General features: G+C 48.1%; 1 protein-coding gene across 7 annotated transcripts in view; it reads left to right on the plus strand.

Annotated features, from left to right (window-relative positions):
• USP2 (ubiquitin specific peptidase 2) overlaps window positions 1–24,929 on the plus strand; it is an 84,038-nt gene that overhangs the window by 20,923 nt on the left and 38,186 nt on the right. For all 7 annotated transcript variants that reach the window (XM_082201019.1, XM_082201020.1, XM_082201022.1 and 4 more), the window contains one exon: window positions 6,245–7,005. In XM_082201019.1, the coding sequence (XP_082057145.1) occupies window positions 6,245–7,005 (761 nt within the window). The remainder of the gene's footprint in view (window positions 1–6,244; window positions 7,006–24,929) is intronic.

The following is a 24,929-nucleotide window of genomic DNA, read 5'->3' on the forward strand; positions in this document are numbered from 1 at the left end:
GCCAGTGTTGCCCGCGGCACCCCTAACCATCATTCAAGGCACCCCAGGGTGCTACTGGAAACCACTGGTGTAGGGAATGGGCTGCAGGTGTTCTTGAAGATACTGGCGGGTGATGATTTTCCCAAGGCCTCTCGGTGAGCAAGTGCCAGAGTTAGTAATTTGTGCAACAAACAAATGCAGAAAAGGAAACTGCAGAAGCAATTTTTCCACAAAACAACAGGTTTATCTAATGATTCATGTGGAAATAGGAGCATTTCATCTAGAAATTACGGGGCACCCTACCAGCCACAGGACCCCAGAGGTGTAGCTGGTCCAGTTTTCTTCCTCCTGCACCAATCAAAGCCTTCATTTATTGAGATAGCAGCCAGGCTTGCCTCGCCCCTGGGTTCCAACAGCCTATGCCCCTCAAATCCCAATCGCCTGCCCACTTTGCAGGTGAGGTAGGAGGAGAGGCGGGACTTTGACATGAACAGCGGGCCCAGCTCCTTGGCTAGATCAGGGAAGACTTTTCCCTTCCCCATTTGCATCAAACTGGAGTTGATCCGTGCACCTGAATTATTGATGGAGAAGCCGCTTGTGTTGAGCTGAAAGGAGTAGAGGGGGCTGGGCTGCTTGCAAAGCTCCTCTAACCCCCACCCCGCAGCTGAAAGGCAAGGCCAGGCTGCAGCAAGCACACACACACACACACACACACACACACCGATAATATTTATTATTTTCCATACATAGACATAACAAAAGAAAAAGTTGACAATAAGAAAGGAAAAAAGAGAAATATAAAAAGAGAAAGAAAAAAGAATATGAAACATAAAATAGAACAAATCATCACTACACTAACAATTAATTAATTAATTAAAATCCATCTGACTTAGTTAATTAAATTCCAACTGAATTTCTTAGTAATTATATGTAGTAGTTTCCAATATCATTATTTCATAAAACCATATCACAGTCATAATCATATTTCCTAACTTTTCCTATCATACATTTTCTTATTTGTTTATCTAATCCCAGTTTAGTCCTAGGCCTAATTGATTCTTTCAAGTATTACATATCTTTAATATTACAATATTTATTCAGATAGTCTTTAAATTTCTTCTAGAACAGCAAGCACTTTCCTTGCAGAAAGTCCCAGGTTCAATCATCCACTTTTTTTTAAAAAAAAAGGATCAAGTGATGGGAAAGACCTGCTGCCAGTCAGAGCATGGAATACTAGCTAGGCAGACTTAGTGACCTGGCGGTGTAGGAGACGGTGTCTCCCTCTGTTCCAGCAGCCCCACAACCCCACCTTCCAAACACTGCTTCGAGATTTTGAAAAGATTGAGCGGTTTGTCTGTGCTTTTAAATCAAGGCACGGGCACAGATCAAGAATGTGGCACAGAGCTCCTGAACTTGCAGGTGGTGCCACTGCTCGCTCAAGAGCTTTTGCTAAACACGAAGCCAACTTTCCCCCACCCCGAAGCCTTTTTCAGTCTGCAAGTCCGCAGAGAGCACTCTATACCTTTAAAGCACACCTGAGGCGCATTCTTTCCCTCAGAGGATTCTGGGAACTGTAGTCTAGCAGAGTTACAGAGTCACAGAGTTACAGTTCCCAGCAACCCTTCCCAAACTACAGGGCCCATAATTCTTTGAGCGAGGAAATGTGCTTTAAAGACATAGCTGTATACATAGCCCTTGCCTGCTCTATCTTCTTCATGACAGTCCTTCAGATATGTGGGGAGCTGCTATCATATCTCCTCTTAATCTTGTCTTCAGATTAAATTTAGCCAGTTCTTTATAGGACTTGGGCCACATATCCGAACCATATGTTTAAAGCACTCTTGAATTTAAAAATGCTTGAAATGGAATAATCTTTTTTTAAAAAATGGCAAACTTGGAGCATCTACCCAGAAGTAAATTTACTCACAGCTGGGCCCCATTTGCACTGCACATTTCAAACACTCTTGAACAGTCATGGCTTCCCCCAAAGATTTCTGGGAGCTGTAGTTTGTTAAGGGTGCTGAGAGTTGTTAGGAGACTCCCCTGGTACCCCCCACAGACTTACAATTCCTGGAGTGGTTTAGCAATCAGTTCTCTTACTAGGGAACTCTGAGAATTGTAGCTCTGTGAGCGGAATTGGCACCTCCTAATGACTTTCAGCACATTAACAAACCACATTTCCCAGAATTCTCTGGGAGAAGCCATGACTTTATTATAATTGTGCTTTAAATGTATGGTGAAGATGTGGCCTTGGGTATACAGACACATTACTATCACACTTGCCTTTCTCCTTTTGACACGTCCCTGCCTGTCAATGTCCATCTTAAAATGTGATGCCCAGAACTGGGCACAAGATGTTCTTGAACTACAACTCCCATCATCCTCTTCCACTGGGCATGCTAGCTAGGAATGATGGGAGTTGTAGTCCAGTGTCTTCTAGTCACCTTAGCTTGAGAGAGGCTTCCAGGAACAGCCTTTGTGATTCAGACGCATCGCCAGCAAGTGCAGTTATGGAGAAAAATACATGCAGAGCAAAATAGCTCTGAATGACTCAGGCAAGTGAGTCTAGGCCACACGCCGACAGGATTAATAAAATCCCACGGAGTCATTAGCCAGCTTGACCTGGGGGGGCTGGGAAATAATTGCCCTAGACGTGACAATTGGTCAGGCCACGAGCAGGACAGTCGTTGAGTCACTCCCCAAAGAAAATGGTAGTGGAGAGTCAGTCCCAACAATCATCCCGCTGGAATGGAGGGCTTACATAAGACTTGCTAGTAACTATAACCTTTATTGTTTGGATTAAATAGAGCAAAGTGGAGTTTGAGATGGTTGAATAAGAGCAAGCACAGCATCCACAATCCCTCACAGAGGGAGATGGCGGCAGCAGTTTGTGCACCAGATACTTCCAAGGTTAGATTACTGCAATGCGCTCTGTGTGGGGCTTCCATTGCGCTCGACCCATCAGTTCCAACTGCCTGGACCAATGGTCAGGACGAAGGGAGCTGTGGCCCAAAGCTGCTGGCAGGTGCTAGGCTGTGGAAGGGCTGTGATCAGGTTGTGCCGGGTTCCCGGGAGAGTTCAGGTTTCAGCAAGAGGCTGCTGGAACAAGGAAGCAAGAAAAGCAAGTGTAGCTTTTTCTGGGCAGCCTAAAAGCCAGCAAGCACCGGGATCTGCCTGCAAGGCTCAGCTGAGCATGGCGTGGGAAGATGGTGCTCGCGAGGTAGAGAGCAGAAGTGGAAAACAGGGCTGTCAGAGGCCTGTTATTAGCAGAGCTGGAGATTTAATCTTAGGCCCAGCATTGCGTTTCCTAGAAGCGACACTAGGGGTCGTGCTTCTGCATGAGCAAAGCAGTCTGTTTGGCCCTGGGAGGTAGTGGCGGCAATTGCGCACAACGCAACCTGCACGGCGCGCCTCGTGATTGCACATGATGGGTCAGGAGCGGGCAGCTGCGGGTCACCCTGGGCGATGAGGCGCTTGGGAAGAGGCTAAGGCAGGCGGGCATGAGGCCTATCGCTGCTGGGAAAAGCTTACCTGAAGGCGTCTGCAGGTGTGCTGCAAGTGTAGAGGATCATGAAAGAACTTGTCGTTCCCAGGGAGCTGTGTTTTGGAGGCAGTTCCCTTGGCAAATGGCTATGCTTTTTTTATTTCCTGAGATAGGAAAGGCTGTGCTTTGAATAGCTGGGTGGCAGGCAGAAATCCCACAGGTGAAGCCCCCCGCCATCTTCATGCAGTCATAGTATGTGGCCAGCCTGGTAAAAAAGTGGACTCAACTAGTATCTTATTATCTAATTTCTTTCTGCATAGCCTGTAAGACAGAGTTGTTCTGCCTGGCCTTTGGCTTAGAATCAGTTTGACTCCCTCCCCCTCTTTCTTTCTTTTTTCCTTTCTCCTCCTGTGATGAGGCTGCATTTTAATGTTGTATTTTAATCTTGTTTTTAAGTTATATTTCAATCAACTTGTTTTTATTATTGGTTGTTAGCTGCCCTGAGCCCGGTCTTGGCTGGGGAGGGTGGGGTATAAATAAAATAATTATTATTATTATTATTATTATTATTATTATTATTTTTATTATTATTATCTACACCGGTGTATTTTTTAGCCATGGGTCCTCGGGTGTTGCTGTATTACAAAACCCATCATCTCCAGCCAGCTGTGCTAGTGGTGCGGGATGATGGGAGTTATAGTCCAACAACATTTGGGGCCCCAAGATTGAAGAACACTGGTCTACACCGGCTGGCAGGGGCTCTCCAGAATTTCAGATAGGAGACATTCCCAAACCTATCTGGAGATGTCATCAGGGATTGAATTGTGCAAGCCGTACTTTTTCCCTGTTGAGTTTCTAAGGGATGGGAGAATTCCTCGTAGAATTGCCCCACTAATTCAGCTGTGTTAAAGGCACAACAGTGCCAGAGTGGCGTAATGGTTAGAGTGTTGGACTACGACCTGGGAGTGATGGGTTTGAATCCCCACTCGGCCATGAAGTCCACTGGGTGACCATCTCTTAGCCTAACCTACCTCACAGGGTCGGTGTGGGGAGGAAATAGGGAGGAGGAAAACCACATACACCACCTTGAGATCCTTGGAAGATAAAGGTGTACACACACACACACACAGCGCTCTGAAGATCTGGGCCAGACAACTCTATTATCTGAGGTAGATCACAGAACTACAGTTCCCAGCCCCCTTAACAAACTACAGCACCCAGGATTCTTTGAGGGAAAGTCATTTGATTTAAATGTTCATTGGATGCGCTTTAAATGTATAATGGTGTGCAGTGCTTGCTGCTGCTGCTTTTTTAAGAAGAAAAGGTGCCGCTACTATGTGCCCTTGGGTATCACCCAGTAAAAAAAAAACCCGCTGATGGTGTTGATCTGCAAGAAATTCTAGTTTGAAAGAGAGCTCCTCCGTGATATGATCGTATTGCTGTTCTGTTGCAAAGATAGTCTTGGTCAGAAGAGGGCGCCGGTGGCCTTTATGGAGGGCTGCAGGGTTTGCAAATGTAAACACACCTTAGCAAAGGAATCAAGGGTTGAGTTTCTGTTTATGCCACCTGCTGTTCCTGTTTTGGAGCTGGCTCCTTGGTGTTCTGACTCTGCGACACCTGCCTCCGGGGCTGGTTGATTCGCACCCACTGCCCCATTCGATGTCATTTTAGTTTCCCACGGGCACCTATGCGGTTGCATTTTTTGAATCTGTACACACACACAGCATTACTATTTCCTTTTAAAAAAATTACTTTGTTTTATTTATTAAGAATATTAGAATGAGTTATAGGAAAAGGAAAGGAAAATATAGAGGAAAACAACAATAACAATAGAACAGTGGAATTTAATTAAGATTAAAGAACTATATAAAACATATGTAGATGGATGAACTTATTGTTTCCCTCAAATATACACTGATTCACAGGTCACTATGGTTTCAGTAAATGTGTTGGAAATATCATTAAATTTATCTATACATAATCTTTGTCTGAAAACGATCCGTTCAAGGGTTGCAAGAGTTGCCATGTCATCTATCCATTGATCAAAAGCAGTCGTCTTTTTGTCCTTCCAATGTATCAAGATCAATCTTTTGGAGGTGTAAGGGCACATCGATCAATAATCAAGCCCCATATCTTAGGTATATAATTAAAGATAATGTTATCTTCTGACAATCCCCCGCAATACGTGAAAACAACAGGTCAAGTTCCTCAAACTACATTTCAAACCATCATTAAAGCACAATTTGCCCTGATGCAGTGTCCAACATCATCTTCACCTTAGTTTTCAAAAGCATGTCTCATGAAGGTCTTAGCCTGCCAGTGGAAGGCTATTATTATTATTTATTGAATTTATATACCGCCCTATACCCGGAGGGCAAAGAGGGAGCCAGTCTAGCGTTTCTTGGGAGAAACGTCCATGATGTGGGGGCAGCCGCAGAAAAGGCTCTCTCATGTCACACCAACCATGCTTCTGGTGTTGATGGGACCGAGAGAAGGCGATCAGTATAAATGAAAACATGAGACTTACGGTTTTGTTACATATGATTTTATTTTGTTGTCTGTTTATTTTGGAGTTGTTTGTTGTAAAGAAGGCATATTATGTGAATAAAATAATAAAGGATTGGGGGGGGAGAGAGAGAAGGTGTTTACTTGAGGATCTTTATACCTAGGCAGGTTCATATAGGGAGAGACGCTCTTTCAGGAAACCTGGGCCCAACCCTGATAATAGTAGTGGGCCGCCCTTAGCTTAATGGCTGTCATCATGTCCCCCTTTTTTCCTAGCCAATGCCACCAGCGCCGCCCCCAGTGCCCCATCCCGCAGGATGTCCCAGCTGTCTTCCACCTTGAAACGCTATGTCGACACTCCCCGCTACTCGGACACCTCATCGTTTAGCAAGGCCTCCACCAGCTATGGGAACTATTCTTCCTACTCCTCCAACCTGTCCTCCTCCTACCCGGACAAGGAGAAGATCAGTCTCAAGCCCACCGCGCCCTCCAGCTACCTCCGGACATCGGGCACCACCACCTCCTCCTCCTCCTCCTTGACCTACGACAGGCGGCTGCTCCAGCGCCCGGACTCCAGCACCAGGCTCAGCCCCGGCTATGGACGGATTCCGGTGAGAACCCCGGGGAGCGGGGGGCTGAGCGGAGGGGCCCCCAGCTACTCCTATGGCAACAGCCCATCCACCAGCTACGGCGCCACGCTGGGCCGCAAGAAATCCAGTAGCCACTCGGACCTGGCGCGGGACATCACCTCCATGCACCTGGCGGACTCGTACCGCGCCGACCCGCCCCCTGCCCGTGCCTCGTACATCGTCCACAGCCGCCAGGACCTGCGCCCGCTGCAGGGGTACTACCAGTCGGATTACGTCAAGGACTACCTGGAGTCCAGCAGGCGCAAAGGCGGGCGGTCCCCAGGCTCCGGCCTCCACGGCTCCACCCCAGAGGTCATCACGCCCACCCTGCGCCCCACCAGCTGCTCCTCGACTCAACCATGGGAGCGGACAGACAGCCGGACGGACATCTTGGCCAAGGAGGCCCAGGTAGGGCTCTGCTCTGGCTTCGGGGATGGAAGTGGGGCGGGAGGCCTTGCATTGTGGTGCCAGGGAAAAGGGAGTTGGCGTTGTTGCTGCGTGTGTCGCAGGGCACAGCCCCAGCCTGAACAAGGCCTGTGCAAGGGGTTAGTCAGGAAGATAGGAAGCGGCCTCGTTCTTAGCCAGGCCATTGGTCCTTTTTAACTCAGTGCAGTTGTACCTTGGTTCTCAAACACAATCTTTTCCAGAAGTCCACTCAACTCCCGAAAACGTTCTAAAACCAAGGCACAGTTTCCAATTGGCTGCGGGAGCTTCCTGCACTCAATCGAAAGCCGCGCCGGACGTTCGGCTTCTGAAAAACATTTGCAAACCGGAACACTCACTTCCGGGTTTGCGGCGTTCAGGAGCCAAAACGTTCAAGTCACGAGGCATTCGAAAACCAAGGTACAACTGTATTGTGTCTACATGGGGGGGGGGCACACTTCTGCTCACCCTGTGCCTAGAAAGCACGGGTCTGACCAGTTTTCCACTGTGCTTTCTAGGCACGGGTTTGAGCAATTTTGCCTTCCCCCCGCCTTTCTCCTCTGGCAAACCTTACATGAGAACTGCACGGGTTAATTCTGTGCCCAGAACAGCTGCCTACCAGCTCCATCTGGTATGCTGGCTGAGACCCTGCTTGCCTGCCCACTGTCTCACCAGGGTGGCAAACGCTCCGGTTAGCTATCCCGCTTGGACTACTGCAGTGTGCTCTGCGTGGGGCTACCTTTTGAAAGTGACTCAGAAACTTAATCCAGAATGCAGCTGCCAGACTAGTGACTGGGAGTGTCCGCCAGGACCATATAACACCGGTCCTAAAGGATCTTCACTGGCTCCCAGTAAATTTCCGAGCACAATTCAAAGTGCTGGTGCCGAGCTTTAAAACCTTAAGCTGCTTCAGCCCAGATAACTGAGGGAGCATCTGTACCCCCATCATTCAGCCTGGACAGTGAGATCCAGCTGCAAGGACCATCTGGAAGTTAACTCCCTGGGAGAAATTACAGGGAACCAGGCAGTGTGCCTTCTCAGTAGTAGTGCCCGCCTTGTGGAACACTCTCCCATTAGATGTCAAAGAGATAAACAATTATATGGCCTTCTGTAGACATCTTAAGGCAGCCCTATATCAGGAAGTTTTTAATGTCTGGTGTAGTGTGCGTTTTTTTGTATTCTGTTGGAAGCCGCACAGAGCGGTTGGGGCAACCCAGTCAGATGGGCCATGTATAAGTAATAAATTATTATTATTATTATTATTATTATTATTATTATTATTATTATTACTATTATTAACAGCAATCCACTTAAAACCCAGCTGCTGTTTGTTCTGATTCTGCACTAGAGATTGGGTTCCCAGGGGAAAGCTTGCAGAGAAACGGATGTTTGGATTAGCCCTGTGTGGCTGCGGGTCTCTGGGATTTCAGGCAAGGGACATTTTCAGCTCTGCCTGGAGATACCAGAGATTGAAGTTGGGCCCTTCTTTCTGCACAGCAGATGCTCTATGACTGAGCTACAGCCTTTCTCCAATAGGGAAACCTCCAGTTTGAAAAATGCATGTACCACCAGGGCTTAAAGAGCACAAATAGCCATTTAATTGATCCACTGGTAAGATATTTCTTTAAAAACAAACTTAAAAACCTTTTTTCGGTAGGCTAAAAAGATGCCCTGATTCATCAAGCTGTGGGCTTTAAAATAATTACTATTCTACAGCTCCTCTTAAAACTGCAAGTGGCTAGTGACATCTTAGAAGGAGCATTCCCTCCGGGGTGAGAATGCTGCTCGTGAGGCAAGTGTGTGGGAACCACAACTCCCATCAGCCCCTGCTGGCATGGCCAGCAGCCAGGGATGATGGGAGCTGTAGTTCACCAACCTCTGGAGGGCATAAGGCTTCCCCACACCTGTTCTAAAGGCACCCTCTAGCCCTTAAGGTGTTGTTATCGGACTCCAGCTCTCGTTATTCCTGATTGTTGGCTGTGCTGGCTGGGGCTGATGGGAGTTGGGAGCCCAACAACCTCCAGAGGGCACCGGGTTGGGGAAAGCTGCTTTTAACACTGGAACTTGCGGACATCCCCAAGAAGCTTAATGTTGGAAGGTTTAGGATGGGCAAAAGCAAGTCACTTCTTCACACAGCGCATAGCTAAACCTAGACGGCTTTAAAAGAGGATGAGACGAATTCATGGAGAAGAGGGCTATTGATGGCTAGTAGCCACGATGACTACGCTCTGCCTTTGCAGTCGGAGGCAGTAATGTTTCTGAATGCCAGCTGTTGGAAACCACAGGAGAGGGAGAGGACTCTTGTGTTCAGGTTCTGTTTGAGGGCTTCGCAATGACATCTCTGGCTGATCGCTGTGAAAAAAGGATGCTGCACTGGATCGGCCCCTGGCCTGATCCAGCAGGACTTTTCTTAAGTTCTTAAGTTCATAAGGTGATGGCGCTTTGCTGTGGCACAGCAGAGGCAACCGATCGCCTAAGGTTCCTTTAATCTGGTTCCCCATCCTTCAGTGCATCCCGTGTTACTCTTCCAGATTCAGCACCAGTTTGCTCCGTTTTGCAGGCTTAAGTTTGCTTTAACGGTTGCTGGATTTGCTTTGCTTTTCGGGCACAGAAGTTGCCCCTTGGCTTCAGCGAGTAAACACTCCAAGCAGGAGCTTTTGTCAAATGGAAGAGATCTGGTTGTTTTTGTTTGCTTTCCTTTCCAGGCTGTCTGTGTGTGGAATAACAGGTTTCACTGGCTTAGCATACTGTGATATTTTTCTGCAGGGAGCAGGGATGGAGGTTAGTTCCAGGTACCCACAGCCCTGTTCCCCTACTTCAGAATTATTGCTGGGTAGGGTGGGAGCATGCAAGTTTTGGTCATTTTGAAACTCACTCATTGCTGAGCACTAGGTAAATCTTGGCTCACGTTCAGCTCTGGGTCTATGTTGGCCTCAACTTCCCATGCGCTTCTGGGTCTTTTCTGCACCTGGGGCCACCAGGAAATGCGGTCATGTCACGGCAACCCGGTTTTGTCATGCCAGGGTCAGGTCAAACGTGGCCAAACTTGAGTCACTTGTTCCCACAACCATCCTTTGCCCCAGGCTCTCTGTGTTCCTGGATCAGAAACACCTGAGCAGCCGCAGTGCGAAATATTTCTGCAAAGAGCAATGTCGGTCACCAATGTGCCCTCATGGATGCAGGGCCAAGGAGAAACCAACAACTGTCTGGAGCGAATGGAAAGTTCTGCCGGGCATGGATTTAACTCTCTGTGGTTCCTGTTCTCAAAACAGCAGGCTTAAGCAAAGCCTGTTCAGGTTTGGTTCTTGTAATGCGACATATTATTGAGAGCCATATTATTATATTGAGAGCCAGTGTGGTGTAGTGGTTAAGAGCGGTAGACTCGTAATCTGGTGAACCGGGTTTGCATCTCTGCTCCTCTACATGCAGCTGCTGGGTGACCTTGGGCTAGTCACACTTCTCTGAAGTCTCTCAGCCTCACTCACCTCACAGAGTGTTTGTTGTGGGGGAGGAAGGGAAAGGAGAATGTTAGCCGCTTTGAGACTCCTTAAGGGGAGTGAAAGGCGGGGTATCAAGTCCAAAACACACACACACTCTCTCTCTCTCTCATATCATGTTCATTGGCCAGAATGTTCATTTGCGTGACAAATGCCTTTCCTTCACACTTCTTATTCACATTGACAAGCAGGACTTTCTCAGAAGTCACGGGAGGTGGGCTCCAAGCTGTGTTAGAAACTCAGATATATAAGCTGAGCACCAAATCGCTCCTTTAAAAGAGGATTATGGCCACTAGAACAGAATACCTAGTTGCTATTTTGGAGGCAGACCGCTCGAAAGTCGAATTTTTTCAATATGACTTTTTGATTCCTGAAATTCATTCTGGTTGTGCAGATAAAACGTAATGGGTAGAATTCTACAGGATGTGCTGCTGGTGTGTGCCAAAAAAAGTCAATATCCATCCAAGGATCCCCAGACATGCGCCTACAGGTGGCGGAGACATCAGACGCCATCCTGGCACCCGGGCATCTTCACTCGGTCGCAAGGGGCCGATAGCCAGGTGCAAAGTGCAGCTGACAAATTTCAGACACTGGTTCCGAGGTAAAACAAGCTTCCCATGTCAGGATGGAGAACCTGTGGCTCTTGCTGGACTACAGCTGCCATCTTCCTGGTTGTGGCTGGTGGGAGCAAATGAAACATAGGAATCTGCCACGAGATAATCTCGTTCAGCATGGTTTGGATTACTATAACTTGGTATGATTCTCCAGACTTTCAGACAGGCTGTCTTCCCTCTTAACTGGAGATACCATCGGGAATTGAACTAGCAACCTGCACAGGCATTCCTGCCCAACACGCAGACTAATCTCTGTTGCAGGAATGTTAGTGCAGTTTTTATTTTATTTATTGGATTTATATACAGTGGTACCTCGGGTTAAGTACTTAATTCATTCCGGAGGTCCATTCTTAACCTGAAACTGTTCTTAACCTGAAACACCACTTTAGCTAATGGGACCTCCTGCTGCAGCACGATTTCTGTTCTCATCCTGAAGCAAAGTTCTTAACCCGAGGTACTATTTCTGCGTTAGCGGAGTCTGTAACCTGAAGCGTATGTAACCTGAAGTGTATGTAACCCGAGGTACCACTGTACTGACCTATACCCGGAGGTATCAGGGCAATTCACAGAAAAGATCACAATATATAAAATCGAAACAAGAACAATAACCCAATAATAACTCCCCCCCCCCGCAAAAAAGAGCCACATTTTAAAAGGGTATAGGATGTCCATCAGGTCAACCAAAGGCCTGGATAAAAAGGAACATTTTTGCCTGACACCTAAAGGTGTATAATGAAGGCGCCAGGCGAACTTCCCTGGGAAGAGCATTCCACAGACGGAGAGCCACTGCAGAGTATTATTTTGCTTCATTCCTCCTATCCTACAGTGACTTGCACCCTGAAAGCTAAATAACCATATCTGTGTGCATCGCACGACACACGCAAACATGACTTCTAGAGCACAATACTCCCAAGGTAGCTAAGTGCAACGAGATACTACAGCGCATGATGATATTGACATAGTTACTGCGGTTAGTTATTAACTATAAATGGATAATACACCAGTTACGCCTAGGAGGGCAGGTTCTGGGGGTCGCTCCGTTTCTCCCATCTAATGTGCCGTGTGTGAGAGCTTCCTAAAAGCGGAGAGAAAGGAGAAAGGTGAGGTGACCTGCCTAAGAAACACATCCTGGGGCACAAGCCCTAGGCATGGAGCCCTGCCTCAAACTTCCTGTTCAGGGAAGTTTTTAATGTATGATATTTTAGTGTTTTTTTGTTTCTATGGAAGCTGCCCAGAGTGGCTGGGGAAACCCAGCCAGATGGGCGGGGTACAAATAATAATAAATTATTATTATTATTATTATTATTATTATTAGGACCCCTCAATGCCAAGATTCTCAGGCCTTCTTGCCCTTGGGACTGAGTCTCCCGGGAGGACCACTTCTTCCCAGTCCTGGCAGCGAACAGGTGATCTGGCAGCAGAGCTCAGAGCCTGTGTAATTAAGTCTCCCTGTCAGTCTCTCCCTCCCTGCTTGGCACTAGTCCCTTGTGTTTATGTAACAGGTATAATTGTTTAATGCTCGCTTAAGAACACACACAAACCCTTACTATGTCAATAGGCCCCCGTGGAGCAGATTAGAGAAGGTCTGGGGTGGGGCCCGCCGAGAGGTGCTCCCCAGAGTGTGTCACAGACCGAGACAGCTGCCTCAGCACATGGAGGTGTGTGTGTGCACATGTGTATATGCACACAGGCGCCTCAAGGGCGTGCTTCCCTGGTTCTTCCTCTGCGCATGATAGAGCAATGTGCAATTAGTTCGCCTTTAGGGATGCGACGCGCGCGGGATGTTTGGCGCATGAGCTCACACCCGCAGCACACCGTCAGAGCGCTTTTGTGTCGCATTTAAATATTCGTGGCTTCCCACTGAGTCCACAGCCAGCCCTCAGCAGAGGACCCCAAATAGTGACACTGTAAGGTTCCCAATTTATTTCCCCGTTCTGTAAGTCTATAAAGTCATTGTCCTTAGATTGGTGTCAGGAAGGGACCCCTTTGAAGCAGACTCTCACCATTTTCAGGCCCACATTTTCAGTTTTGAATGGCATACCCATTCAAAGTGCGAGAGTGATGGCTGGGGGTGCTGCTGAGCACGCACAGAGTGAATTCCTTTCTCGCCTAAGTAACTGCAACTGGTCTCCACGTGTTTAAGATTGGAGGGCAGGACTTTCACATCGTGCTTTCGAGAGCCTGTCATGTGCTCACCCCCTTTTCACAAATAAATATTATTGATAGGGAAGGACGGTTGAGAAAAATGAGGGGGTCATATAATAATAATAATTATTATTATTTATTTATTTATTTATTTATTTATTTTAAAAATACAGTGGGACAGTCCAGCTAATCTAAGTACAGTGGTACCTCGGGTTACGAACTTAATTTGTTCCGTAGGTCCATTCTTAACCTGAAACCGCTCTTAACCTGAGGTACCACTTTAGCTAATGGGACCTGCCGCGCCGCCGCCTCGCAATTTCTGTTCTCATCCTGGGGCAAAGTTCTTAACCCGAGGTACTGCTTCCAGGTTAGTGGAGTCTCTAAGCAAAACCTCCACAAAGAATGTTGTTTCTGTGGTTTGGAATCTCCATGGAGAGATTTAAAAACATATTTCCTAAGCTTGTTTCCTGGTTACGTTCCCAAGTGAAGTAAGACGAGCAAAAGCATTTCGTCGAAGCCTTCATCCTTCTATTTGTGCGATGCAGTTTTGTGTGCGAAAACAAATCCCCTAAATAATGTTGCTTTCTATGGTTTGGAATCTCTGTGGACGGAGACAGTCTATCTGAGTAATACTTGCGGAGGGGAGTGGCAGCGCATGCCCTTTTTGTGAGCTTATCAGGGGCATCCGATGGGTCACTGTGGCAAGCAGGAGGTTGGGCAAAGATGGATCTTTGCTGCCCAACCCTGGCAGATTCAGAGCTAAGGAGGCACAGCAGTGATGCCCAGATTGGCATTGGAAGGAGTGCTCGGGACTGTGCTGTTTTTCTAGAAAAAAACAGGTGCTGGAACTCACCCTTGTTCTCTTCTGATGGCCGTGGCGCCCGCCCGAGAAGGACCAGAACTGAGTTCTGGCGAGTTCCAGCTGGAAAAAACACACACCATGGATTGGGAACAGAAAGAAGTTTCTGCTCCTCCTCCTCCTCCTCCTCCTCCTCCATCACCACTCCTTTTGTGATTCAGGATTCAGCTGTGTTTGACTAGCACCCAGAGCTGGCAGCTTAGAGGAAGAAGGAGGGTCCTGGCTGGGTGGAAGCAGGAAGAGTCGGCTGCAAGAGCTCGCTTGCCACGGCTGGCACGCTGGTACATTCAGTGCTGCGCCGCCACCAACTGTTTGTGAACACAGCAGAGATGACATAACCAGGGATGGGCAATGCCAAGGATGGCAGATCCAGCTGGCGTGCCACTCGCTGGGAGCAACAAAGGTGCCCTTCCAGTCTTGCAGCACTTGCTTTTCTCCCTCCTCCATGGCCCAGCCCCTTCTTGTTCCTGTCTCCACAGAGTGGCTGAAGGTTGCCATTCTAAAAGGTAGCATAGACACTCATGGGGGTGAGAGGATGCCTGCTTCATCATAAGACAAACCAGAGTTTGTCCTCCAAACCCTGTTTTCTCCAGTGTTGAGGTTATCATACGAGTCAGTGGGTGTATTTCTGAGCACGCGCAGAGTGCCACTCCCTCGCCGCTGGGCAGCAACCAGCTGCAACTTATTTGGGGGGAAGGGTATGTAAGTGAGAGGGCATAACCAGGACCCGAGTGTGTGCTGTGGTTCTGCGCAGACACAGAAACTGGCATCAAGTAATCGAGAAAACCTCAGTGTTGTGAAAAAGCAACTTTCTGGTCCTCAAGATGGAAAATGCACGCTTGGAACTGTGTGGGTCAGGCTAGGTGCAATCTCAGAAGCTCTTCAGTGCCGCCAGTTTTGGTGGGGAAAGCCACTCAGGACATGCTCAGGGGCTCGCTCCGTTGCAATGCAGGTGGATGCAAGGTATACAGAAATGTCTTGAGAGCTAAGCCTTGGAGAACTATTTGTACAGGTTAAGCCCTTCAGTAGACAGCGTTGCAAGGAGGGCTTGTTTGTTTGCTTGGCTGTCGCCGGTCACTTCCATAACTCAGGGAAGTTTTCCATGTTTGCAGTAAACTCAGCTAGACTAGAAACGGGTGGCAGAGAGCACTTAACATTCTGGGAGACGCCTGCTTTGCAAAGGTTCACGTGCCCTTGCATGCATGTGTGGCCTTCTTGAACTCTCTCACACCACAGCCGGTAACTTTCCACTCCAGCCTGAGCAAAGCAGGTGGGCAGGTGGGCTGCATGGCGATTTACTGCTGGTTAGACCCAGTGCTTCACAGCTGGGCACACTGAGTTGGTGGAATCCAGAGGTAGGATGGCAGAGTGGACTGTACCACTTCGTGGTAGAGGTGTCAGGCCAGCGGAGGGTACTATTTTCTCAATCTTCCCTCGTTTAAAACAAACATAGGTCCCTGCCAACAGAAAGCTAGCAGAACAGGGAATGAGCTGGTCTATAACCTCACCCCCCTAAAACATTAGTGTGAGTAGTAGTTGTTTTCTAACTTGCAATCACTTTGTTTTTAAGTGAGAAAGGAACTTCCTTCTCCGCCCCCATTCCATGCACACAGTCTGAAGTGGTGCAGTTCTTTCCCCCCTCGTTTTAGGGCTCCACTACCTTGGTTCACAGGTTGGGTAAAATGATGAGGTAGAATAACATCGTTTATGCTAATTAATCACGTAAACGACGTTCGGCACGTCATTTCACCACAGCAGACCGTGAGACGAATAACGTAGCTTTTGTTTTGAAGGTGAACTCGTGTTGCGTGCGACAAAGGCAAGACAGAACAGGGAGCGATACTTAGAATTATAGAATCGTAGAGGTGGAAGGGGAACCCCAGGAGTCAATGTAGTCCAACCCCCTGCAATGCAGGAATCTTCCATTGTTAGTACTGCATGGGCAGAGATTGCAGCGCTTCTCAAGCAATGTGTATCTGAAGCCTAGAGCTTGTAGCCTCTAGGCCAGAAGCAACCATTGCTCCTGGTTCGGGTGGCCCCTCTAGTTCTGCCAACTTGACGCCTCCCTGCCCACATCCCAATCTGTAGCCATGCCCCTCCCCACCATTGAAGATGCAGGTATGAAGTAATAGCAAAGGTGAAAGTACCTCTGAGCATGTGCAGAGTGCCTTTCCTCTCACTACTGGGGGGAAATGCAACCTGGCCCCCATCACATAAAATTAAGGAGCAGGTGGTCTTTCCAGGGACTGGTGGCAGGACTCTAAGCCAAACCTGAACCCTGGCAAAATCTCTGTCGCTAACCGCCCACCAAATGCCAGCGCTGTTCCTCTTCGTCACACCCCATGCCAGCACTCTGAGAACAACCTAAAATTATTATTATTTAATTTGGGGGGGTGTAGGATTTCGAAGCTCACCGCTTATTCCAGCCTTCCTAAACCTAGAGTTTTGGACCACAGCTCACACCAGCCCCAGCCAGCACTGTAACAGTTGGTGGTATGAAATGTCATGGAATATCAGCTGGGAGCTGCAGGAGATGGACCAATTGCAAGCAAAGCAGGATGCCTGCCCTGGAACTTTTGCAACTGCAAGCAGTACTGAAAGCACAAATAATCACAAGAAGGACCCAGAATGTCCTGGGAAGGTGAAACGTTCCCTCCATTGGCTTTTGAATATTACCGTTTCAATAAATGCCAGTTTGGGGTCTAATCCTCCAAATCAGTCAGTTTTTGCAGACATATCTTCTTTAAGGAGGCAGCTATTCTTTAGGGGGGCAGGGAGCTCCTCTCCCCTCTCCCATCCCTAAATCCCCCCTCTCTCCTTCACTCAGAAATTCTTGCCTCTTCCTCCCTCTCTACTCCTCCTTCCGCTGGCCTGGCGTCAGCTGGCCCTGACCAAACACTGGGCTTGGCTGCTGGGTGGGAGGGGCTGTCGGCCTCCCAGCTGGCATTGCACACGCCTCCTTCACATGGGCACGCGGCGCACCATCTGGCTCTGTCTGGGACAGACGCCGAGAAGGCCAGCAAAGCAGCTGGGGTGCTCCTGAGGGTCCCCGGGCAAGCGGTTATTTCTTTCACCCGTGCACAGCCTCGAGACGGGAGCAGGCGCAAGAGTATGAGGCAGCGTGGATAACGGGGGATTTTGTCTGCCCCGATATCCCACTGACTTGGTATGCCTATTCACTAGGAATGGAGGCAATCTGTTACATGTCGTTTGAGAACTGAAAGCGACCCAAGCTATCAGCGAATATTAGTCATGTTCTCCGGGTTGATTTCCATTGTGGACACGGGATGAATAAGCAAACATCGGCCGTTTCCACTCAACGTTTCTGTTCTTGTTGGAATTCTCTGTCATCCCTTCCTACCTATATGCGTTTTGGCATGCAACGTAAGAATCAGCAGAGTAGAGTCCCAGATGATAGGAGGAAAACCCAATGCCTAGCACGATGGGCCTACCAGAACCTTCATGCAAATATAGCCACTGATTTAGAGGTGGATAAGTTGGAGGACGACATGCATTGTCTTGAAGAAGCCTGGTTTTTGAAGCATGCTGGGATACATGGGCATTGCAGTCAACCTTCCCTTTTTTTGCGGGAAATCCCCTTATTCCAGCACCATTTCCCGCTGCTATCCCGGATTGTTAGATATCCCGTAGACTGTCCCCGGGACAGGTGAGGCTGCTGATCCCTTATTTTCAAATCTGAAAGTTGACAGCTATGTACATGGGGGACGTGCGGCCCTGCAGATGTTGCTCTGACCCCTGGCCATGCTGGCTGGGGGAGTTGGAGTCCAGCTTCCAACAAGTAGAGGGCCACATGTTCCTTCCCCCTGCCCTAATAGATACAGGTGTGTTCAGGGGTAGCATGTCCCATTTTGCCACCTGAGGCAAAACAGGAAATTGCTGCCTTGTGTGTGTACCACCCCTCGCTGCTTCCACCGAAACCACTTCCTAGGGTCGCATGGCTGCAGATTCTGGGTTCTGGTGAGATTTCGCAAGGCCTCTGTGCGATCTCGCAGGGCTCTCACTGGAACCCGGAAGCCGACACAGCCACATCTCCTCGCTTCCTTGGCGGCGGCAGCAGCCGGGTACCAGCAGAGATGATCCTTGGATTCCACCACATGAAGCAGCTGCCTCAGTCTGCCTCACGAACAGGCCCGGCCCTGGGTTTGTGCCTTTGTGGGACATGAGGTTCAAGAACAGAGGAGCCTTTGGAGGATGCCGTTGTTATAAAAAGGACCCTCTTCCTTCACTTTTCACCCCAGAAGCAGTCACACCCATCTCTACACACATCCTGTAAATTCCTTCTTCATATGGTGCAGACAGTCTTCCCCACCCTGCTGTCCTGCAGGTGTTATTGGACTACAACTCCCATCATCCCCTAACCATTGGCCATACTGCCTGGGTCTTTGTGGGAGATGGAAGTCAGAGCCAGATACTGTAGTGTTCTTCTTAAGCTCTTGCATCACCTCTTTCAAGTATCTTTGGGGGGAAAGGAATAATTTTTAGCCAGTCATGTGCCACATCCGGTGGTTGTAGTAACCTGGCAGTGTGAACACACTGCAAATCCCATGTGACTGGTGTGACCCCACAGCGCTGTCAGTTTAATGGCACGGAACACAGTCCCGGCCACACACTCTTCGGGAATTTGCATTGCAACTTAACCAATCCATTTCTATAACGGTTCTTATTTTGCTGCCTGACTCTGAAAACCCAAGACCAACAAATAGCAGCAGGGATCATTAAGCTCCCCTCTCTGTAACCCCAGGGCATGCCTGTATTCAGTTACCAAATAGCTCAACCAAGAAGCATGCAGAGGGCATTTGGACTGGGCTGCCATAACCCCAAGTGACCCAGAAGAATTGCCTTGCAGAGCTGCTCCTATATTAAGCCACCCCAGGGAGGGAGGGAGGCTGGGACTTTGCCATCTTGGGGTGGGGCAGAACGAGAGGCACTTGTCGGCATGAGACTCCGCAGCTGAAAACAGGACCACTTTTGAAGAGGAGCAAACTTTTCCAGTGTCAGCCTAGGCTTGTTTCTTGCATCTGATCTGAGCTAGGAGGGAATGTTGCCATTTTGCTCTCCCAGCCCAGCACGCATGGGTTGCCACTGTTCTCGTAAGGCACGGGCAGGCAGCCTCACACCCAGGGGCAAGTGGCCCCTGAAAGGTTGCTCAGAAGAGAATGTGGCCCTCGGGTTGGAAAAAGTTCCCCACCCCTGTCAAAAAGAGAGCTGGGTTTAACCATATGGCAAGGTCCTTTCTTCATTTGACAAGGTCACCGAGCCCATTGACAGGTCAGGTATTCCAATAATACCACTCTGTAGATCAGGCTTCTCCAGATTTTTTTAGACAACAGTTCCCATCAGCTTCGGGGCTGGGGCTGATAGTTGTAGTCCAAAGCATCCAGGGGGCACCTAGTGAGGGAAGGCTGGTGTACAGTAGATAATTGAAACAACAAAATAGATAAAACCGCTGGAAAAGTTAAAACCGACAGCACAAGCAGAAGACTAAAATCAGTAAGCCTGCTGACCATAAAAACGGATAGATCCAAATGTGGCCCAAACTGAGTTTAAAGGCCTTGGTAAATAAGTAGGGCTTAGCTTGCCACACAGTCTTGTCTCCAAAGCTTTCCTTCAACCCGCTAGTGCTCTGCTGCACCTCCAAGACCTCAGCTCCTCTTATCCCTGCCCTCTTTATTCTCTGCACCACAGCCACCAAGTACACACAGCGCTCAGCCAGTCGGGGCCGATGTGTGCAGGGTGTGTTCATCACTTTGGTGATGGGCAAATTTGCCAATTTCACGTTCCAGACTTAAGTTCCAACCTTAAGTTCCGTTCTCCCTGTTTCCACATCAGTTTGCAATTTTATTAATCCCCATGAAAACTTGCTAGCAGTGCCCATTTCTCCTAACGTACACATGCTGGTGCACTGTTTTCGCCTTTTGCACACATCTGTGCAAAGCAGTGTCTTCCGATAAGAGTGCATTTTTGTACGCCGTTTTCACTAACATAAGCACATTTTATCCTAACATACACATATTTTATTTTATTTTGTATACGTTACTTGGCTGGAGAGCAAGCACTGCGAAATTCAGGAAAGTGTGAATTTCTAAGGATGGCTCTGTGTCACTTCACGTATGATGTCGGAAAGTATGAATTAGATACTCCGCCCTGACTTGCAACATCAAGTGATGACCTGCATATGGGAACAAGATCTATCACAGGTCCTACACCACCGTTTCTAGCTCATTTTTGTTCAGGGCCAAACTAGATGTTTGCTGAAGTTGTAGCATGCAGCTACATAACTTGTAGTGTTTTTTCCTTCCTTCCTTCCTTCCTTCCTTCCTTCCTTCCTTCCTTCCTTCCTTCCTTCCTTCACATTTATTTATTTCGTTTAATTTCTGGACTGCCTATGGACCAAAGTCCTCTGGGCAGCTTAGAAAAAACAATGAAAATAGATGCTGTCAGAGGAATCATGGCTCTGAATGCCAATATCTGGGAATGACAAGTTGGGAAAGATCTCCGTTCCCACTTGCAGGATTCCGAGAGGCAAGAGGGTATTGTGGGAGCACAGTGCTGGAGTAGGTGGGTCTATACGATATATAATACCATACAAACCGTTAAATAATCTTGATGCAAATAACATTAGATTTGCATTCCTAAGTGAGAGGGGAGGAGATCCTTGTTTTTTTGCTAACATTTGTCAATCTTGGGAGACGATGGAGGAGTGCGCCTTTGGGAGTGAGGTCAAGCTGTTGGACGGTTGCAGCGCCTGCTGTGGCTGTAGAGACCGATATAGGAGAGACATGTTTTGTTGCAGCTGGGGCAGATGAAGGCGTCCGGCTGTTCCACTGCAGATGCACCATGGCATTTCTTCTCTCTGTCCTCCTCCCAGTGGCCATTTCTCCTCCGGTCACTGCTTGTTGTTTGTTGTTGTTTAGTCGTGTCTGACTCTTCGTGACCCCCTGGACCAGAGCACTCCAGGCACTCCTGTCTTCCACTGCCTCCCGCAGTTTGGTCAAACTCATGCTGGTAGCTTCGAGAACACTGTCCAACCATCTCGTCCTCTGTTGTCCCCTTCTCCTTGTGCCCTCCATCTTTCCCAACATCAGGGTCTTTTCCAGGGAGTCTTCTCTTCTCACGAGGTGGCCAAAGTATTGGAGCCTCAGCTTCACGATCTGTCCTTCCAGTGAGCACTCAGGGCTGATTTCCTTAAGAATGGAGAGGTTTGATCTTCTTGCAGTCCATGGGACCCTCAAGAGTCTCCTCCAGCACCATAATTCAAAAGCATCAATTCTTCGGCGATCAGCCTTCTTTATGGTCCAGCTCTCACTTCAGACGCACGACTTGACTGCCTGCCTCCAGGCACTTCAGTTGCCTGTAACGGATTCCCACAAGGCAGGGTTGACAGTGCCATCCTTCGTGCCACGTTTGCAAACATCTTTGTGACGCAGAGTTGCTCCACCAACGGGCCTGGTGCTGGACGCCAGCTCTCCACATTGCGCCTCCTTGGGGTATCCTTCCCTCTTGCATCCTGTGGGCACAACCAAGCCTGTGTAGAAGTCGATGAGAGAGGAGTACGAACATGCTGGGAATGTGGGAACAGAGAGCACAGAGAAAGGAGACATGTAACTTAGGAAGAAAAAACGGGTTAAGCAAAGCAGCCTTCAGGTTTCTCTTGCCTTTGGATGGCTTCTCAGCCCCATTGCAGGGTAGCTCTCTGATGTTTCCCTGGGGTCTCTCTCTCAATCTGGCCTTTGAGCCAAGCCCCCATTTGGATCCACCAATAGCTCTTCACCTCACCCCCATGCTTGCAATTCTCCACACGTTGCTTCCTGACGTCTGGAATTTCCGGAAATTTCTTGCCCCATTAATCACCCATCTGCATCGTCCCAGGCTGGTGAACCCGGTGGCCGTTGCCAAGTAGGAAGATCACAGCCTGTTCTTTGGCCAACCTGAGGCCACCTGGTCACTGCTGCATCCGCCCCACCACCACTGCAAGAGGGGTGTGTGACTACGAAGCCCCCCGCTTTGAGAGTTTCCGCACTGGGGCTGCCCAGGAGTTGTATGGCAGCCAGCTTGCCTTGATTAATCATTTACTTTTAATTCTAACATTTTCCACCCTCTCGTTCTATAAAATGACCAAGGCCGCTTCAAAAAATAAAATAAAATAATTGGCAGTCGGGATAGAATTTTCTGAAAACCTCAATGTTGAGCTTGACTGCACTGCCTTTTTTCTAATTCCCATCTTGATCTCGACAAGAATCAAGGCTGGGTGGTTTTGGTGTTTGGTTTTGGTTTCGGCATGTTCTGCTGAAAATGCAAATAATTCTCGCATGATTGTATGCATTATAATATTCTGCTCTAGTTGGAACAGAGATAGTTTTTGTATCTGTATATTATATTGTTGTACTCTGTCCTAGGACAGGTGAAGGACAGTTAAGAAATCATATACAATGGTACCTCAGGTTAAGTACTTAATTCGTTCCGGAGGTCCATTCTTAACCTGAAACTGTTCTTAACCTGAAGCACCACTTTAGCTAATGGGGCCTCCTGCTGTTGCCGTGCTGCCGGAGCACGATTTCTGTTCTCATCCTGAAGCAAAGTTCTTAACCTGAAGCACTATTTCTGGGTTAGCGGAGTCTGTAACCTGAAGCGTATGTAACCTGAGTTACCACTGTATGTAAATAAATGTATAACGCTATGTACATTATTGTACGTACATGCACTCCAGGTTTCCTGATGTAGTCAGCACATAAAGAGATACATAGAACCACGCATGTAATTGTATGAAAATGCATATTCAGTTATGCTGTAGAAATGCAAAGCTGCACAGGGCTTGATTCTTTTATGCGCATAATATAAGGGATTTTTGTTCCGTTTGATTTTGCACGTAAACAATTGGGCTTAAATTGACAGTGCACAGGTGGCTCAGATATAAGCAGGTGCTTGATGCAAGAGGAGATTTGATACAGGCAAGGCTTGGTTGGGTCAGAGTTGCTAAATTCCATATATAAATTTGTTTCGAATGGATTTCCATCCCTATCCTTACCAACAAATAACAAGAGAAGTCATCTAGCAAACAAGAAAATTACAACAGTGTTTATGAGGGCAGCTGCAACAGCATATTTAAAATGGTTGCCACACACACACACACACCATGGGGGAGCTTCATGCTCCGGCACCGGGGGGTGGAGAGTAGGTGGGGCAGGGCTGGCATGCGTCCCGGGGGCATGGTGCCCAGCGTGGGCGATGGGCAGCCGCGATGGCACCCCACCGGGATGGCGCTGCCAGGGGCGGTACGCTCCCCCCGCACTCCTCTTCCTTCACCAGTCCCCCCCCCTCCCAAAAAAATGCATTGCTGAAATAAAGTCGTCTTCTCATTGTAGCAGTGCAGCTGGGCAGGCCCTCTCTTGGGAGACCACACCAAATTCTGGGAGCCACTACCAAGGAGGCTCTGTATGTGTCGTGCTTGCCTGCAGCTGTGTATCAGCCTGGGGCTTGCTCAGCGCCTGGATAGGTGACCTTTTGGGAACCATGGTAGAAGAAAGGCAGAAAGTAATTAAACAAACAAGCCAGAAGAGCCAATGCTATTATACAGCCACAGACCTGGTAATAAGAAAATAGATAAGAAGTGCACACTGTGCTGATATAGGAGAATGTGATGATGATGATGATGATGATGATGATTATTATTATTATTAAATTGAAGCATAATGACCATTACTAACAACCCAAAAGAACAGTAGCATCCATCATACTGAGGAGGAGGAGGAATGGTAACACACCAATATAACTCAAAATATCTATATTTCCTGTTCTGGCATGGACAGTGAATGCTGGTCAACTGAGTCAAAAGCATGAGAAATAAAATCCCACTAGATGACCTATGAGTGATCTTGATCCTCTTTCCCCCTGGAGACCATCAGTTTAGGTGTTATTTTTCCCACAGCAAGTTCTTATACGGCAAAGACAAATGTAGATTTTTCAAGGTTTTCCATTGTTTGGGCTATTGAAATCCTAGCTGCAACTAGCATCCATGTCAAAAGTTCTTGAGAGCTTTCATGTTGTCCGTCCACATATCCGAGTAACGACAGTTGTCCAGAAGCCTGAAATTTGATTATTTTAGATATTCTCTTGATAACCTTGGGACCGGAATAATGAGACTGAGAGGGCATTCTCTCCAGAGATGGAAAAACGTTCTTGGATCCCAAAGGGATGTGTGATTCTTGAGATACTACATTACTAGGCTGTTAGACTTTTAAGGTTAAGACCAGCACCTTGAATTTGGCCTGAAACAGATGGGCAACCAGTGTGGCCCATCTAGCTTATTATTTGCTGCTCTGACTGGCAGTGACCCTCCTGGATGTCAGACAGGAGTCTCTCCCAGCTCTACCTGGAGATAATAATAATAATGATAATAATAATTAATTTATACCCCGCCCATCTGGCTGAGTCTCCCCAGCCACTCTGGGCGGCTCCCAATCAAGTGTTAAAAACAATACAGCATTAAATATTAAAAACTTCCCTAAACAGGGCTGCCTTCAGATGTCTTTTAAAAATAAGATAGCTGCTTATTTCCCTGACATCTGAAGGGAGGGTATTCCACAGGGCGGGCACCACTACCGAGAAGGCCCTCTGTCTGGTTCCCTGTAACCTCACTTCTCTCAATGATGGAACCACCAGAAGGCCCTCGGCGCTGGATCTCCATGTCCGGGCTGAACGATGCCAGGAACTGAACCTGGGACCTTCTGCTTGCATAGCAGATGCTCTGCTGCTGAGCTACAACCCAGCTCAAGT

Source organism: Podarcis vaucheri (assembly GCF_965113315.1).
Source record: "Podarcis vaucheri genome assembly, chromosome: 15".
Classification (NCBI taxonomy): domain Eukaryota; kingdom Metazoa; phylum Chordata; class Lepidosauria; order Squamata; family Lacertidae; genus Podarcis; species Podarcis vaucheri.